This window comes from Dipodomys ordii, unplaced genomic scaffold (genome assembly GCF_000151885.1).
Source record: "Dipodomys ordii isolate 6190 unplaced genomic scaffold, Dord_2.0 Scaffold13, whole genome shotgun sequence".
Lineage (NCBI taxonomy): Eukaryota > Metazoa > Chordata > Mammalia > Rodentia > Heteromyidae > Dipodomys > Dipodomys ordii.
Window position 1 is genome coordinate 629,685 of NW_012267229.1, and position 16,985 is coordinate 646,669.

At 37.5% G+C, this 16,985-nt stretch overlaps 1 protein-coding gene across 2 annotated transcripts in view; it reads left to right on the forward strand.

Annotated features, from left to right (window-relative positions):
• The window catches only part of Kif16b (kinesin family member 16B), a 267,459-nt gene that overhangs the window by 203,220 nt on the left and 47,254 nt on the right, over positions 1–16,985 (forward strand). For both annotated transcript variants that reach the window (XM_013010887.1, XM_013010888.1), the window contains one exon: positions 6,932–7,021. In XM_013010887.1, coding sequence (XP_012866341.1) covers positions 6,932–7,021 — 90 coding nt within the window. The remainder of the gene's footprint in view (positions 1–6,931; positions 7,022–16,985) is intronic.

The following is a 16,985-nucleotide window of genomic DNA, read 5'->3' on the forward strand; positions in this document are numbered from 1 at the left end:
TAAATTTTACTCAAGTATAGTTACATGATAATTTATTTTGTGAAAATCTGAGCAATATTTTTAGTATGTATGAGGTTGGTAGCAAGTGATATATTTCAAACTATTCCTAATTTAAATATATATTTAAATATATATTATGTACATTTTATATTATATTAAATGTAACATATATGTATATAATATATAAATTATATCATATACATTATATATTATATCCCTTGAATACATGTATATTTAAATATATTATGTATATAATTATGTATATATACATGTATATTTAACTATGTATATATACATATATATTTAAATATATTATGTATATAATTATGTATATATAATTACATATATTATATATATTTAAATATGTATGTATTCAAGGTAGCTCCCTTAAATGTTGTTAAAAAACAGATGTTACAAAGAGAACTCTAAGAATGACTGTTTAATTTGGGGCTCCTTATAGTATTTTTCTTTGGATGAAAAACTGTGGAACTTGCCCTTTATGCAGATAGGACATACAAAGCAAATATATACTTATGACAGATCTTAAACATGATAATCTTGAAACCAGCAAAATATGTATAGAACATAAATTTGTGGGAAGCACTCAATTGAGAATTGTTTATAAGTAAATATAGTCCATCTTTTGGACATATTTATGACATTTAAGTTGTACTTGATCATTTTATGGCCTAGGAAAGATGGATTTGTATCAGCAAAACCATTCAGAGAAAGAAAACTAATGAATTTGCTTTCTCAATGATATGTAGTAATGCTGCCTGGCATTCTCAACTTTAAAGAAAATAATAGACTGTTTAGGTCTGATTGATTTATTCTACTGATCTGATGTTTCTTCCCTCTTGATCCTCATCTCATCCTATGCCTAGTTTTAATTTGGAGTGAAAACAGGCCTATAGTAGATATTTTGCCTTTTTCTGTATTTCGTTTTTTGCAGTAATGGGGCCTGAACTGTGGGCCTGGGTGCTGTCCCTCAGCTGTTCAGCTCAAGGCTAGTGCTCTACCACTTGAGCCACAGCGCCACTTCCGGCTTTTTCTGCTTATGTGGTGCTGAGGAATTGAACCCAGAGCCTCATGCATGCAAGGCAAGCACTCTACCACTGAGCCACCTTCCCAGTCCCTTTCTGTATTTCTTATTTCAAACTTCACATGAACCAAACAACAGCTCTAAATGTTGTGTCTTTCCATTACATAGAAGAGATTTGATCAGTTTTTTACAGAGATCACATAGCTGTTTGTCTAACCTGCTATTTGTATTAGATGTTGCTAATAATCTTCATCATCCTCATTATTCTCACATTGTTTACATGTTGATGGATAATGCAAGACTTATCTTTCCTTATATTTAACTTAATCCTTGTATTTAACCTGAACTCAGGTATAAATTTCAAGGTTGAAATCTTTGAAAATCTCCCTATGCCTAAAAAGAAACATGCATTACAATTCTATTGATAATAAACTGTATTCTTTGTATAATTTTTTTTAAGTCTGAGACAGGCAGGGGGTGCACAACTATAATCTCAGCACTTGGCTGAGGCAGCAAGATCTTGAGTTTGAGGCCAGCTGGGGCTACATAGTAATACCATCTCAAAAACACTTAAAAAATCATACTATAGAGACTAATTTAGATAGTCTTTGTTTTAGATGAACCTGAAAGAAATCATCAGAATAGTATAACTATAGCCAGTTCTCTATTTTAAGTAAGCGGAGTCAAATATTCTTAAGTGATTTGAAAATGAAAATGATCTCTACAATGAGAGACCACCCACCTTCACCCCAGGTATTATTTGTAATATGTGACTGATGATGATAATGAAACTAAATGTTATGGCACCATGGAGGGGGGAATAATAATTCTTCCAGGGAGAATGTTCAAAAAGTGGGAAATGCCACTGGGGGAGGAATTGTGGTGGGTATCCTATCCTTATCCCGGAGGCGAAGCCAGCACTCTTCAGTTGTAGAAAGGGGTGATCTGAGCTCAAGGTGGTATTTAAAGGACCCTTCAAAGCTCACTATATACGCTATATGCCTGTCTTGAAAAGTTTCCTGCAGTGTGATATGTTTAAGCAGCAAGAGCTAGGATTAGAAGTATAGCATGAAGTTAACTGAGAAAAGGCCCCAGGTGCCTTGCTCGAAGGCTTTGCTCTTGAGAGTGATGGAACATGACTATCTAATTTTGGAGGAGCAACACTTGTGATGGCATGCATCAAGGCTGCTCGATGCCAACCGACATCAGAATCCCCCAGCAGTGAAAGGAGGTTCTTACAACCTGCATCATTACGCTCTGCTCAGTTTTTCAGTAGATGTGTGTTAGACCCCTTCATGTGCATTTCTAACAACTTTCTGAGTGAAGCTCATGCTGCTGTTCAGTAATTATGCTTTGAGAACACTATCAAATAGACAGTGAACTGAAGTATTGAAGCAGATTCATTGAGATGTGAATGTGAAGTTACTGAAATATCAAGATATGGGGCAAAAAGGAAGTCATTACCCACGATATACCAGTGATTTTTATTCAAAATGTCTGAGAATGTACTATATTCACAGTATTGATGGGTCTTTGATCTCTTAAATTAGGCAGGACTTTTGGAGTTCAGGGTATCACATAAAGATCACCTGATTCAGAGGACTGTACATTACAAAGGTTTGGGTAGGCTTAACCTTGTCCTTACATAGTCATTTTTCTCTCTCCTCCCAACTCCTCACATAAACAACAGAGGCATCCCACCTTCCATTGCAAGCCCTGAGGACTAATATCAAGAAGAACTAAAGGGGGGTGCCAGTAGGTAGGGATTTTATTTTGCAATCTTGTCATATTATCCCTAAGTGCTACTGAAGTGTTAAGTAGAAAAACAAATTAAAGAAAAAGTAATGTTAAATGGGGAAAGGGCAGTTTAGAATAGGATAACACAGGAAGTCACAAACTGAAAGGGGTGATGTTGATCACGATGCATTATATTCACAAACTGCTTTGTTGAATGGCAGTTTCTTTGTACAATGATGTAAAGATAAAAATAAGAAATTAAAACGAATAAAAATGAGCTCTGAAAAATAAAGTGACTTGTGAACAAAGATTTGAAGGAAACAGAGCTCATGTGAAAACTCAAAGTGAAAAGCATTCTAGAAATAGGTCGGTGCATACACAGTTCCTGAGACCAAACTTGCTGTCTATATACAAGTTTGATGTATTTTAGATAAGCAAAGAATCCAGAGTGAACAGAGGGGAGAGTGTTTGAGATGTGTTTTAAAAGGATATGGAACACAAAAATTGTGGTATCTATACACAATGGAATATTATGCAGCCATTAGAAATGACAAAATAATGGCATTTGCAGGGAAATGGATGGAGCTAGAAGGAATCATGTTGAACGAGGTAAGCCAAGAACGAAGAGACAAACGGTACATGGTCTCCCTGATAAGTGGATGCTAAATCCAAAATGTTAGGTGATATGACAAAACTAACAGGACTTAAGAAACAAAGAACTCCCACTCATCTGGTTGAACCACTACTAAATATCCCCATGCTGCTGATCACATATATGGTATATAACATGTGAGCAGTTATATATTACAGACTGTGATAGACAATTTGCTCCAGGAAAGTTAGAATGGACTTGTGACTTTAAATGAGCATCATTATTCTACAATACTGTGAATTTCCGGAAATTATGTAATCACTTAATCACAATCAAAAAAAAAAAAAAGAACCTCGGGGAAGGGAGGGAGGGAGGGGATGGTAGGGGGAAAACAATGGAGGGGGTAACAATGTTCAAGAGGAAGTGTACTCATTACCTCACTCATATAACTGTATCCCTCTGTAGAGTATCTTTACAATAAAAAAATTTTTAAAAAAAGGATATGGATCAAAAAAATCTTTGCAAGTCAGTGAAGGACCTTGCACGTGAGATATGAGCAAAGAAATGGCCTCATGTGATTTATTTTTGTGCAAGATCATGTTCAGTTAGAAATGAGGGAAGCAATGAGAAAGAGGGACAAGAGGCTGTTAAAAAAATCTAGATAAATATGATGGTTGTTAGAGGATGATGCATATGCTGGTTAGAAATGGCCAGAGACTTGGGTTCTGGAGATTTGGCAGGGAGGAATTGCTAACTGACTAGATGTGAAGAAAGAAGGAGCATTGAGGATGACATTGTGTTTCTGGGTTGACCGAGCAGAATGGTATTGTCATTTGGTTAGACTGGAAAAGGGATTGTGTTTGCACAAAGTTAATCTGGTAAGTGTTCCATGTTGTGTACAGGACATATTAAATGTCCACATGGCAGCGGATATATGAGTCTGTGCTCAGGGAAAAGATAAGAGCATCCAAGGAATCTTAGCATGCAGATTTGAGCTATGCGATGGAATGACATCACCAATGGAATGAGTGCAGGCAAAAAAAAAAAAAACATGCTCAAGGATTGTACATCAGACATGTTGGTGTTTAGAGATTTCTCAGCAAATAGAAAAACTGTAAGAAGAGTATAGCAAGTGAAATATAAAATGGTAAGAGGAAAGAGTTACTTTCTCTGTCAGGTCATTCTCATATTAACTTAAGATCAAGACCAATTATCCATAAATTTGGAGATAAGGAGGCCATTGATGACTTTGGGAAGAGTACATTGGTAGATTGCTGAGCAGGTTGTAGTGAATTCAAGGGATAATGGGAAGAAAGAAGTTGATAGCATGATGAGTAAACATTTAAGGAGTTTCATGTTAATGTGAAAGACAAAATAGAGGAGTTAGCCTGAACTGAGAGCATGGCTAGATCTCCTGAATTGGAACACAAGAGATGACGGGCAGGCCTGATAGTGGTGAATCAGTAGACGAGGCCAGCAGGCTTGTGAAATTTTCTTCTGATCGCTTCTGTTTGAGAGGCTGCTATGAAAGTGGTTTTGTTGTGGAGAGCCAACTTTTCAGTCACAGCAGCGATGAAGAGGATGCTCCTGGGAGAGGGTGAGGAGCTAAGTGATACTGTTCAAGACCTACCATAGAAAAAAGAACCTGGGGCATTAGAATGTCCAGGATGAGGAAAAGTTAGGATCTTGCCTGCGAGACATCCTGCACATAGGTGGGGTCCTACTGATGTCTGAGTTCTATCAACAGACAGCACAGCCACATGGGAAGGCAGAAGGCCCATTCCTTTACAGTCTCTCAGACCTCAGGTTCCTGTCTAGCTAGGTTTTGTATTATCTAGTCTTGATGCAAGCTTGGCCCCCTGAACATTTTGCTGTGTGTGGTTTGTTGAAAAAGGAACTGAGGGGAAGGCCAACCAGCTTTGCTGCCAGAAGTAGGGTTTCTCCAGTGTATGATTTGTGTACCAGCCTTGAAAACTTAGCACAGATGCACGGCACCTAGACCATTGTTTACTTAATGACTTTTGTGTAAATCCACTCACTTTTCTTGTTTCTTATGGCCATTATCTTTTTCAAGGAAATTCCTAAACCTTCCACAATTGAAAGGTTATTATGAAAAACCAGTACAGAGTTAGAATGATGGAAATTAAAAAGTGCATCCTTATGTATCACCAAGCTTATCTCATTTACCTTTTTAGAAAATAAGTGAACTGGACAAAGGCTGGGTCTCAAGATTGGTTCCTCCCTTATGTAGTTGCTAGCCTGGGTCTTCTCCTGCTATTGCCGGTCTTTTCCCACTTATGCCTCAGGAGAATCCATCTGAACTACTGTATTTAAGAATAGCATTTCCCTGAGGGGCAGGTTAAAATTTCCCAAACAGGGACATGGCCTATGCAAAGACCCTATGGCGGGAGAGAATGTTTGTTCAGGAAGTATAGCAGAAGAGAAGACAGCTGAGGCAAGAGAGGCCTTAAGGAGAAGCTGCTGCAGGCAGCTGGTGCCAGGTTAAAGATTAGGCCTTTTCCTTTAAAATATTTTTTTAAATTTTTATTGTAAAGGTGATGTTCAGAGGGCTTACAGCCAACGTAATGTCTAGTAGGTCTTACTGCTGAGTTAGTTCACCTTTTGTCCCATGGTTTCCATGCTTCCCTTTCTCCTGGAAGAGTCTCCAGCAAAACCAAAACAAAACCTGATGGATGGGATAAAAGATGGCAGAGATAGCAAAAGATGGAAGGCAGCATGTCCAGAAACACTTAGGACCCTGCGTGTGTTCAAAAGTGAGGATATCAAGAGAAGTTGAGAAGCTGGCAGGGAGTGGTAGGTGGTGGTGAAATGCATGGAGATGGACAACACCAAAGTTGAGATGGGATTTAAATTAGAGGGATCCTATCTTCCAGTTGGATCAGGGAGTCTAGGGCTTAAAACAGTGGGAAATAGAACTACAAGTTCAAGATTTATGAGCCTGTGGCTTTAGATGGGATTATAAAGGCCAATGAAACACACCTAATGTCTCAGGGTCTCTCATGAGCTTATGCAACACAGAGCTTTTACCCCAGGTAGTCAATGAAAGGCTAACTCTGTAATTCTCTCTCTGAAATAGTGTATTCTTACAATCATGGGGAGCCTATTATTATTTTTTCTTCTTTTTGTCCTCTTTCCTCATCTGTCTTCTCTATCTTCCTTCTTTCTTTTGATCCCTCTTCCCTTTGTGAACACCATAGAGGACTTTGTAGACCTACACTTAGCATTGTGCATGGGCACACCACTGTTCCAAACAGGTCACCCTGTGCTATTTGTCTTCTATGACCTAAGTGGTTAATCTCATGAACAACTGGCCCTTGCTTACATAGGCACTTACTGCTTATAGCAAGGTTTGGGAGCTGAAGATGCGGGTCTAATAGAGTACAAATATTATTTATAGGTCGTATTTATTCAGCTAGATAAATGTCAATTCTGTAAGATTTTCCCATGCTAATCACTTTTAATTTTTAAATGATGCTTTTAGATTTTTAGTTACTTTTTCTTTTAATTAATGCTGATTCATTTTTTTTCTTTCTTAATAGATTACTGTCCTAGATGAGACATGGACTGTATTCAGACGTTACAGTCGTTTCCGAGAAATGCATAAAACGTTGAAGTTAAAGTATGCAGAGGTAAGTTATGAAATTATTATTTCCAATTGAGAACATGCATTTTATAAAGTAAATGAGCTGATTGCATTAGCAATGTCTTCCCTCCTTTCCTCTTCCCCACCCACCAGTATTAGCTTTCTATCACCAATTTTATTTCAATTATTCATGTATCAAATATAGCTTTTAAATTTTTATCTTTTCTTCTATTTCTATTCTATACAATTTAAACACTTTTCTGAACACAAGGTTTTTTAAATGATAGTAAAATAACAATAACGGAACTCCATCCTGAAACTACAAGTGGTAGAGTACTTGCCTACTATGCATGAGGCTCCAAGTACAATCCTCAGCACTATCAGATAGAAAAAAATAAATTCCATCCTTTTCATAATTTTTATGAATTTTTAAAAAATATTTACCCAATTTATATCTTCTTAGCATCAAGATCTATTGAAATACTATATTAAATTTCTTAGTGTCAGTCTGACCTTTGGTCATAAATAATATTCATGCTTAGACTTGCACATAATCAGAAATCATATCATTAAAGCTGAGTATCAATGGCTCACGCCTATAATCCTAGCTACATGGGGGACTGAGATCTGAAGATTGTAGTTTGAGTCAGCCTGGTGGACAAATCTAAGAGACTCTTATCTCCAGCTAACTAGTAAAAAGCAAGAAGTGGAAGCATGACTCAAATGGTAGAGTGCTAGTCTTGAGCAGAAAAGCTGATCAAGAGAGCAAGTGTCAGACTTCAAATGCAAGTACTAGGCGCACACAAAAAAAGAAAAAATACCATAAGAATTATTTTGCCCTATACAAAGGAAAGGCAGATAGACAGTACTATGGAATATGAAGAAGCAAGAAAATATTTTGTGTATCAGATAAGATGTCTCAGGTGTGTTGACACAGGAAAAATCTTTTCCTTTTAGGACAAATACTTGACAAATGATTACTTTAAAATCATTTTACTTTTTGAATAAATGTGTATTTTTGATGTGGTGATAGTGATGATTTTATTTCCACTAAAGAAATCAGTGTGTAGTTTCAGCTCTTAGGAAACAAAGTTGAAATGACTGAAAACAATCTACTCAATTTGCTTTCAGTAATATCATTTTTCAGCACTGTTTTGGTTTCTTATGATGTCCTAAAAAATACTTTTTTTTCAGAAAGTTGTCTTTAATTTATTCACAAATTCTGCCCTCTCTTCCCTGATATGTAATACAGAGAAAAATTCCTATAAAAATTGTCTATTTGTAACTAAAGCCGTTCCTTGAGGGAAGAAGAGCCTTCTTCATTCAGTTGTTAGGTTAGTATCCTATTAAGAAATGGAAATGCTTCGGGCATGAGTTACAGTTTAGTATGTTCAGTTCTGGGAGTAACCAAATCACACTCAAGTTGGGAAGTTGGTTTCTGTAGTTCACCTTCCATGTCCCAGTAAGAAATCAAAATATTGAACACATGTTAAATGTTCAGAGTATCTTGTTTTTAAATTTTTTGCTTGTGAGTTCCTACATTAGTTCTTCAAAAAAAAATGTATGGATTTTTCATATTAGCACCACTGAATTCCTCCAAGTAATAGATGGAAAAGACTATATATTTGAAACAAAAACAAAAACTACACACACACACACCATTTTATGATTATATTTCCATTCATCTACTGAGGGGCATCTGGGTTGTTTCCATATCTTAGCTATGGTGAATAATGTTGCAATAAACATAGTTGTGTTGGTAGCTTTAGTATGGTCTTGTTTGTGATCATTTGAAAGTGGTATTGCTGGCTCATAGGGGAGCTCTATGTAGAGTCTTTTGAGGAACCGGCATACTACTTTCCAGAGTAGTTGAACAAGTTTACACTCCCACTAACAATACAGTAAGGTTCCCTTCTGTCCACACCCCCTCCAGCATCTGTTGTTATTAGAGTTCTTGATTCTAGCCATTCTAACTGGGGTGAGGTGGTATCTCAATGTTGTTTTGATTTGCCTTTCTTTTATGGCTATAGACGTTGAGCATTTCTTCATGTGTCTATTGGCCATTCTTCTTTCCTCTTCAGAGAAGTTTCTCTTTATGTCTTTAGCCCACTTATTTATTGAGCTGTTGTTTCTTTGATTATATTTCTTTCATATTAATTCTTTATTAGTTTAACTCTATGTACACATATTTTTCTAGATTCTGGTAATACAGTAGAAGACATGAACATAAGTCCCTTCTCATATATCTTAAATTCTTTTGGAGAACTGACAATGAGTGAGGAAAATTAATAACCAATACTTAAGAGTAAGCATGCTGTGTTTCTGTTGCCATTTTAACTAAGAAAGCATGGTGGGCTGAAGATTTGGGTCACTTCAAGTTGTTTCAAGTTTGGGATCTCTGGTAACATGGCATTCCAGTTTAAATGTGAGCTAATAGATATTGCAGGAATTTGGAAAGTATCAGTACACATCTCTAATTAATGTTTTTATAGAAAATCCCAGAGCAAATATAACGAGCAATCTTTAAAAATATAATAGAAGAAATCTTACCTGCAACTAAGAGTGATAGGAAACTGTAGCTCAGGTTTTACTTAGTAAAAGTATTTTGAAGAAGAAAAATAACAGTATAAACATGGGGATTTTCAAATGAAGAAACTCAATCTGGCCATATTCACTCACTTATTCATTCACCAATTGATATTGAACAACTTGGCACTGTGAATACGGCCATGGACAAGGCAGCCACATTCTAGCCTGTCATGGAGCAAAGAAGATAATTAGTAAACAAAACAACTTCAAATAATGTGAAGTGCCATGGAGAGAGAGTAAAATAGATCATTGATAATGTGACATAAAAGGGTTGGGAAGGTGGCTCAGTGGTAGAGTGCTTGCCTTGCATGCATGAGGCCCTGGGTTCAATTCCTCAGCACCACATAAGCAGAAAGAGCCAGAAGTGGTGCTGTGGCTCAAGTGGTAGAGCACTAGCCTTGAGCTGAAGAGCTGAGGGGCAGGACCCAGGCCCAGAGTACAGGCTCCATGACTGACCCAAAAAAAAAAAAAAAAGTGACAAGGATAGTGGTAAGGAGTACAGAGAATGCACAGGTTGTTAATTCTGTAGAGCAGGATCTCTGTACTTTTAGTGAATGGGAAGCCACTGGACAGTGTTTATCAAGTGGTCCAATTTGTACCTCTAAAAGGCCATTTTTTAAAGGCCATTTGGAAAGAATCATAAGGAAAATGGCTGGTTGGTGCAGTGGAAAATTTAAGTCTAGAATTCTGTTTTAGACATTAGGTTTGAGGATGCACCCAATACCAAGAAAAGGAAGCATATGTGCCTATCATTTACAGGAGAAATAAAAGAATCTTCTCTTAAGAGGGGGAGGGGAATATGCAGTCAAGAATGCAAAGTATATCCTACAAAATTAAGAAAAGCAAGGGGAAAGGTGGGTTGGGCAGGATAAGTGAAAATGTAGAAAAGGGGTGATATTTATCAATATGCATTGTATTCACAAATTGCTTTGTTGAATAGCACCTCCTTTAAACCATTTAAAGATTTTATATATGTACATTTAATAAAGTCATTATTTAGATCAACTATATAAGGAAAAATCTTTTTGTTTCTGTTTAAATTTCTACCTAAGTCTGTGTTGCAACCATTATACTAGTGGTTTCTGCTCACAAGGGCCCATTTTCCTAAAGACAGACTCAGAATCAAAATAGTGACAAGATTAACAATTGCTTTTTCATAGCAAGTTCAACTTCATGACTTACAATTACTTTATCGTAAAGACATAAAATTATCAGCTATAAAAGAGCACTTGAGATAAGCCAAGGATGCTATTGGCTAATATCTTTAATCTTAGCTGCTCAAGAAAATACAAATTGCCATTTGAAGCCAGGCTGGGAAGAAAGTCTATGGGAAGAAAGACTATGTCTTCAAAATAACCAGCAAAAAGCAAGGCTGGAAGTGTGGCTCAAATGATTGAGTACCACTCAAGCAAGCAAGCTGAGCTAGCTGAAGATCCTAAATTCCAACTTGAGTACTGGCTAAAACAGGAGTTTCTGGGACCCATGTGTCCATGTGTTTCAAAGAGAACAGAAAATGTGTACCCAAAACAAGCAGGTAGAAAGAGAAGCTGCACTGGTGCCTTGTTGTTGCTTTGTGCCCATCACTGTGACTGTTTTCTGAGCACTGTTTAGCTGTGAGCCTGGCTCTGAACATACATCTCCTATGGTTTTCCATCTCCCAGCACTGAGAATGCTCCAGCTAGAGTGAGAAGTGTGAGAGCTTGCCCCTGGTCTTACAACTAGTGAGTGGAAGCCAGAGTAGAAAACCAGACAGTTTTAGTTTCGTTTCCTATTTTAAACCAGCAAGAACATCAAAGTTGGAACTAAAAAAAAATCCCCAAACCACCAAAAGCATGGATCTAAATGGATCTCATTCTAGCCAAGCACTGTCCATTTAACATTTTCAAGGGGAAGCGTAAATGTCAAGTTGAATATCAGCTGTGTACTTTTCTGTAAATATGGATTTCTTTTGTCTAGCTTAGCTTCACATCATTTTTCTTGTGTATGTTGGGACTTGAGATCAATACCATTAATTGGGGCATTGTCAAATATTATTGTCATTACTGCTCATGGTTATTACCATCTCTGTCTATCATATTAATTTTGAAGTAAGCAATAACTGCTAAATGGTCTATTTGGCCTAAAACTATCTCAGTGTCAGGTGACTTATTAAAGACCTTTCTTCAAGAAAGCCTAAGGGTTGATACTGTATATTTCCTCTCATGGCATCTGACTCATAGTTAAGTGGGAATGTGCTTTATTTTTCTTATTTTCCTTCAATGGGTCATCATCTTATTATTTCTTTTTTTTAGTTTAATTTTATTTTATTTTATTTGTGAACATACTGTACAGAGGGGTTACAATTGCATGGGCAGGATAATGCGTACATTTCTTACCAAGCATTGCAGCCTCCTCCTTTGTTTACCCTTCACATCACTTCCCAGCCTCCCTCATCTTATTATTTCTATTGGGGAGAGGGGAAGAAAATTATTCTTGTTCTCTTCATCGCAAGAATTGCATAATAATTGACTATTATTTTGTTGGTCATAGAGCTTGAACTCAGGGCTTGGGCACTTTCCCTGAGCTTTTACACTCAAGTCTACCACTCTACCACTTTGAGCCACAGAGCCACTCCAGTTTTCTGGGGGTTAATTGAAGATAAGAGTCTCATAGACTTTCCTGCCCAGGCTGGCTTTGAATCGTGATCCTCATATATCAGCTTCTTGAGTAGCTATTATTACAGGTATGAGCCACAGGCGCCTGGCAAAAATAGCAGTATTTGATAATTATGTTTATATATAATATATATATTATATACATATCTGAAGTTTATCTCATCATTAAGTGATTCCAAGTTGAGAAATAATGATAACCACAGTAGAATTCAAAATATACAGTCTTTATGTAGTGTGCTTGCCAAGATAGAGAATGGTTTGTCAGCTTAAAGCTTCAATTTTTGTCACAGTCTATAATCTTTTGGAACTTTGTCTAAAATTATGTTCTTTCACATTCCATTTGGAGTTTTAGCTGTATTCTTCTGAAAGATACAGCCTAAGGTGGTTTGATGTGACAGTGCCTTTTACGGAGATTTTCTTTTTCACTCAGTAATCTTTTTATTTTTTCAAATAATAGATCACATGTTTATGATAAAAGACTGGCCTTATTCAAAGACATTCATATATGGACAGAAATTGTGTCTTAATGTAAGCCTCAGAGATAGCCATTTGCCGCTCCCGCCAGGAGGTCTTAGCTGTACCTATAAAATCTGCCACACTGGGCTTGGACAGTCTGGATTTGATGCTGAGGAAGATAGAGGACAAGGTCCACTGCTTGCTGTGAGGGCAGAGGCCTGCGAAGGTCTCATAGCATCCTTCAGTGAGCAATCCACACAGCTATCCAGGAGCTTTTCCTGTTGCCTTGTCTCTCCAGATCTCAGTGCACAAAGGAAAGATCCACTTTCGATGCAGTTAAATCTCTCACCTGGAATTTCATGCCATCCTGGAGTAAGTATCTTCAAAAATCCCTATAGAGGCATGAGGAGTAATGTCATCCAGAGAAGCCCACACAGTGGCTTCCCACCAGCCAGAGCCTGTTATCCCTCCTATCCGGAAGCACTTTTCATTATGTCCATGAGCCACGTTGCTGAGTAACAAAGTTGGCATATGCTTTGTCAGGTTTTCCAGAATCCTATTGGTGGATGCTTGGGCAGTTTGCAGATTTTTACTGTCATGATATGTCTCTGACCATTCTTAAACATAACTGCATGTCTTCTGATTCACATATAAAACTGTTTGTGAAGAAATAACAGTAATTGCTCAAATGACCTTAAAGATTTAATTTGTGAAAATCTACACTAAGGCAATAATAATACACAGAAATTGAGAAGGCTGAGAGCTCCAAAGACCATTACTGTTTGAAGAAGCGTTTAGAAATTCCTTAACCATCCTTTAGCTAAATCTTCTGTTCCCCTACCCCTGTCTTTTCACATGCCTGTAGTTGTTTACTATAATACTATAATATCTCCTTATGAAGAACTGTGGAAGGTCAGTTGAAAATCTACAGGGATACTAGGCATGTACTTGGGTGGTGAACCAATTAAAGCAGTATGGAGATGTTGGTTGTCTGAAGGAAAGAAGAAGATGAGCTTATTACAAGCAAATGAATTAATGAATTGAAAGGCAGGAACCACAGGGTTTTATAAAACTACTGGGTGTGGGGGGTTAAATGGATGCAGAAAACATTAAACTGATCCTTTGGAAATTGAATAAGGAATAAACCTTTCCAAAAAAGGAAACAATTCTTTGGCCTCTGTAACACTGAAGAGGAACAGGTAGATGAGCTGTATGTCGAAGGGGCTGAGTTCTTCCATGGTGCATCAATGAGCTTGTTGTTTCATTTTTATGTATTCATCTTCTTTAATCTTAGCAGTTTCTTCCTGATTCTAAATAAGCTTCCTTTTTGTTTTGAATTAATCTGTCCTCTTGACATACTGGCATGTATTATGCAAGATAACAGCTCCTTCTGGTTTTCATTCTCAGCTGTCCCCCATTGACCTGATATGGAATCTTAATCAAATTAAACCCTGTGTTTTCAAATTCCACATCTGTCAAATGATATTGCCACAGTTAGTTTGGAAAAGAGCATGAGAGCCTCCAATAAAATGTGGTACTGAATGCAACTATGAAGGATTGTACAGCATATGCCAGATAGCATGTCTTTGAAAGTGTATCACACAAATGATTTCTACAGTACTTTTTTTTAAAATTACGTACTAGACTCTTTACTCACTTAAAATCAGTGTCTTTTAGATATAGCAGTCAGATTATATCCTCCGAAACAAAGCCCTTTTTTGACTGTGCTCTCTTCATTTTCTTTGAGGAGAAAGGAAGCAGAGTTAGTCTAGTCTGTGAAGTTTACTAATGGATGCAGATTACAGACTTGAGAGTCCTTTCAAACACAAACGTAGCTCTTCAAAATGACAAAAAGGAAAAGAAAAAAAAAAGAAATTAGCTGCATCCCTCCACACCTTTCTTTAATCATTAGAATGAAGAGTGAAGAACTTAGTTCCCTCCCCTGACTTTTTCTGTAGTTGGTCTTAATTGAGAGCAGGCTGGAAATTCAGATCCATTGGGAGAGGTGCTGCTTCTAGAAGAATCAGAGGTGTCAACCCTTGTCTTAGTTTTTAAAGAACCTTAGCACATTTAACAAGAAATTCTCCCTTCTGACTTCTAGAGCCTCATGAGAATTGCTAGGAACAGCCCTTCTAAATTTCTTGTGCAAAATATAACACCCCCACCCCCATTTATTGGTATTGAGGTAAGGGCCTAATGGGGGTGATTAGGTCACATGATGGAGCCCTGGTGAAAGGATTAGTTAGTGCCTCCTAGTAAAAGGGCCTGAGGGTACAGTGCCCTCTGCAGACACTAGACGCCAGTTCTCAACTCTGCTTCTTGCCTTCTACAAGTAATAAATTTCTTTTTATAAGTTGCCCAATCTAAGGTATTTTGTTATAAGAGCAAGAAGAGATTAAGATGTGTGCCTCTTCTCTCAACAAAATCATCTCATAATGGAAGTGATTAAGAATTGCAATTAGTCATTGAGGACCTTTTTGAATTAATATTCTTGGCTAGAAGTGACTTTGACGCAAGTGTGTGTTGGCCTAAAGAAGCAAAAAAATGAACGATATTTTATATGTTAAAATGTATAACCAAAACAAATGATAAAGGAACTTTTAATGTCCATTCTATTGACAGTATAAATTACATGGAAGAGATTACACTGCCTGCCTGCATCACAACTAAATCATCACAGTTCTATGTCAAACATAGTCCCAATTAGAGGCATCCCTAAGGATCCTCCCTCCTCCCTGCAAAGCTTTGTGGGAAAATTCTTTTGAGAACCATTGAATAAAAACAACAGATTACTGTGCTGCTGTTGTTATGTATCACACCTGACATTCTCTGGATGCTGCATTGAATGCCAGTGGGAGGGGCAAAAATGACCGTACAAGAGTTATTTAATTAGCATGTGGACTTCCTCTTGGTCTTGACAGAACCATTTCTCATCTCCTCTGATTTCCAAATAGTTTCCCCTAAATAAAGACAAGAAAAGAAACTGGCTGTTGGCCTCACATTTGTATCAGGCATTTCTTTACCATTCATTACTGAAATGCATAATAAACAATTTTATAACCAGCTTTCCAAATTTAATATAAAAATTACAGATCTGAGTTACTCACCGTCCAAATTATGTTACCAGCTGTAGCCACAAGGCGCCCCAGGAAGCCTTCGATAAATTCAGTTACACCAAGCCCTCTGCCTCCCTGAATTTTAAATGGCAAATAGTTGCATAGGCAAAAACAGAAGGCTTCCATCTTTCTGACCTTTAGAGGACCAGATCTCTCACTGTTGTTTTTTTGTGTCACACCATTCTTTTCACTTGGTAGATAAATTGCTGCTTCTAAACATGGACAAAAGAGCAAAGAACATTACCTGGAAAGCTTTTCTAAAGCATGAAGACTCAGACCCTAGATTAGGAAATTCTGACTATACAGTTCTGATATGACCTCCAAGAGTATGTAGGTGGAGAAAAGCATCCCCAAATGATGCTCTCTGGACCATGCCTGCCCTTCTCTTTGTTCTTAGAGCATTCATTGATTTTTTATGGCTCTAGATTATTAAATCTAAAAAGTGATATTCAGTGATAATCTTAAATCTTCTTAACATTTAGTGATTGATATACTAGTTAAGACTTGAGAAATGAAGCTGGGCGCCAGTGGCTCACGCCTGTAATCCTAGCTACTTAGGAGGCTGAGATCTGAGGATCAAGGTTCAAAGCCAGCCCAGGCAGGAAAGCTTGTGAGACTCTTCAATAAAACACTAGAAAACTGGAAGTGGTGCTGTGGCTCAAGGTAGAGCGCTCGCCTTGAGCTGAAGAGCGCAGGGACAGGGCTCAGGCCCAGAGTTCAAGCCCCATGACTGACAAAAAAAAAAAAGACTTGAGAAATGAAGAAAAAAATGTCCCTTTGGTCAATGTCTTTTTGGTTTTGTTACACTCTACAACACACAGGGAAAATGGCAGAGGGCTTGGAATCTTTTGCCCACAAGAAAATGTCCACACTCCAAGGGAGTGAATGCATAACCTAACTTCACATTTTAGGAATGAGAAACAAAGGCTCAGAGAGTGTTTTACTCAAGGTCCAACCAAGTCTTGGGAATGGATAAGGCTTGTGTTCCCTAATTTTTCCTCATGTTCTTTGAGCATGACTCTGTACCCTCTACAAAGGGAAATTTATGGACTGCCCTAGGTCAAACCAAAGATGAGAAATCCATTCCCTATGAGAATCTATTGTATAGCAATCCCCTATGGTTGTCAACCAGATAAGGAGGAATTTTGTTCTTTGTATTGAATGTTAATGCAGTGAGGACTTCCTAGCATGTCTT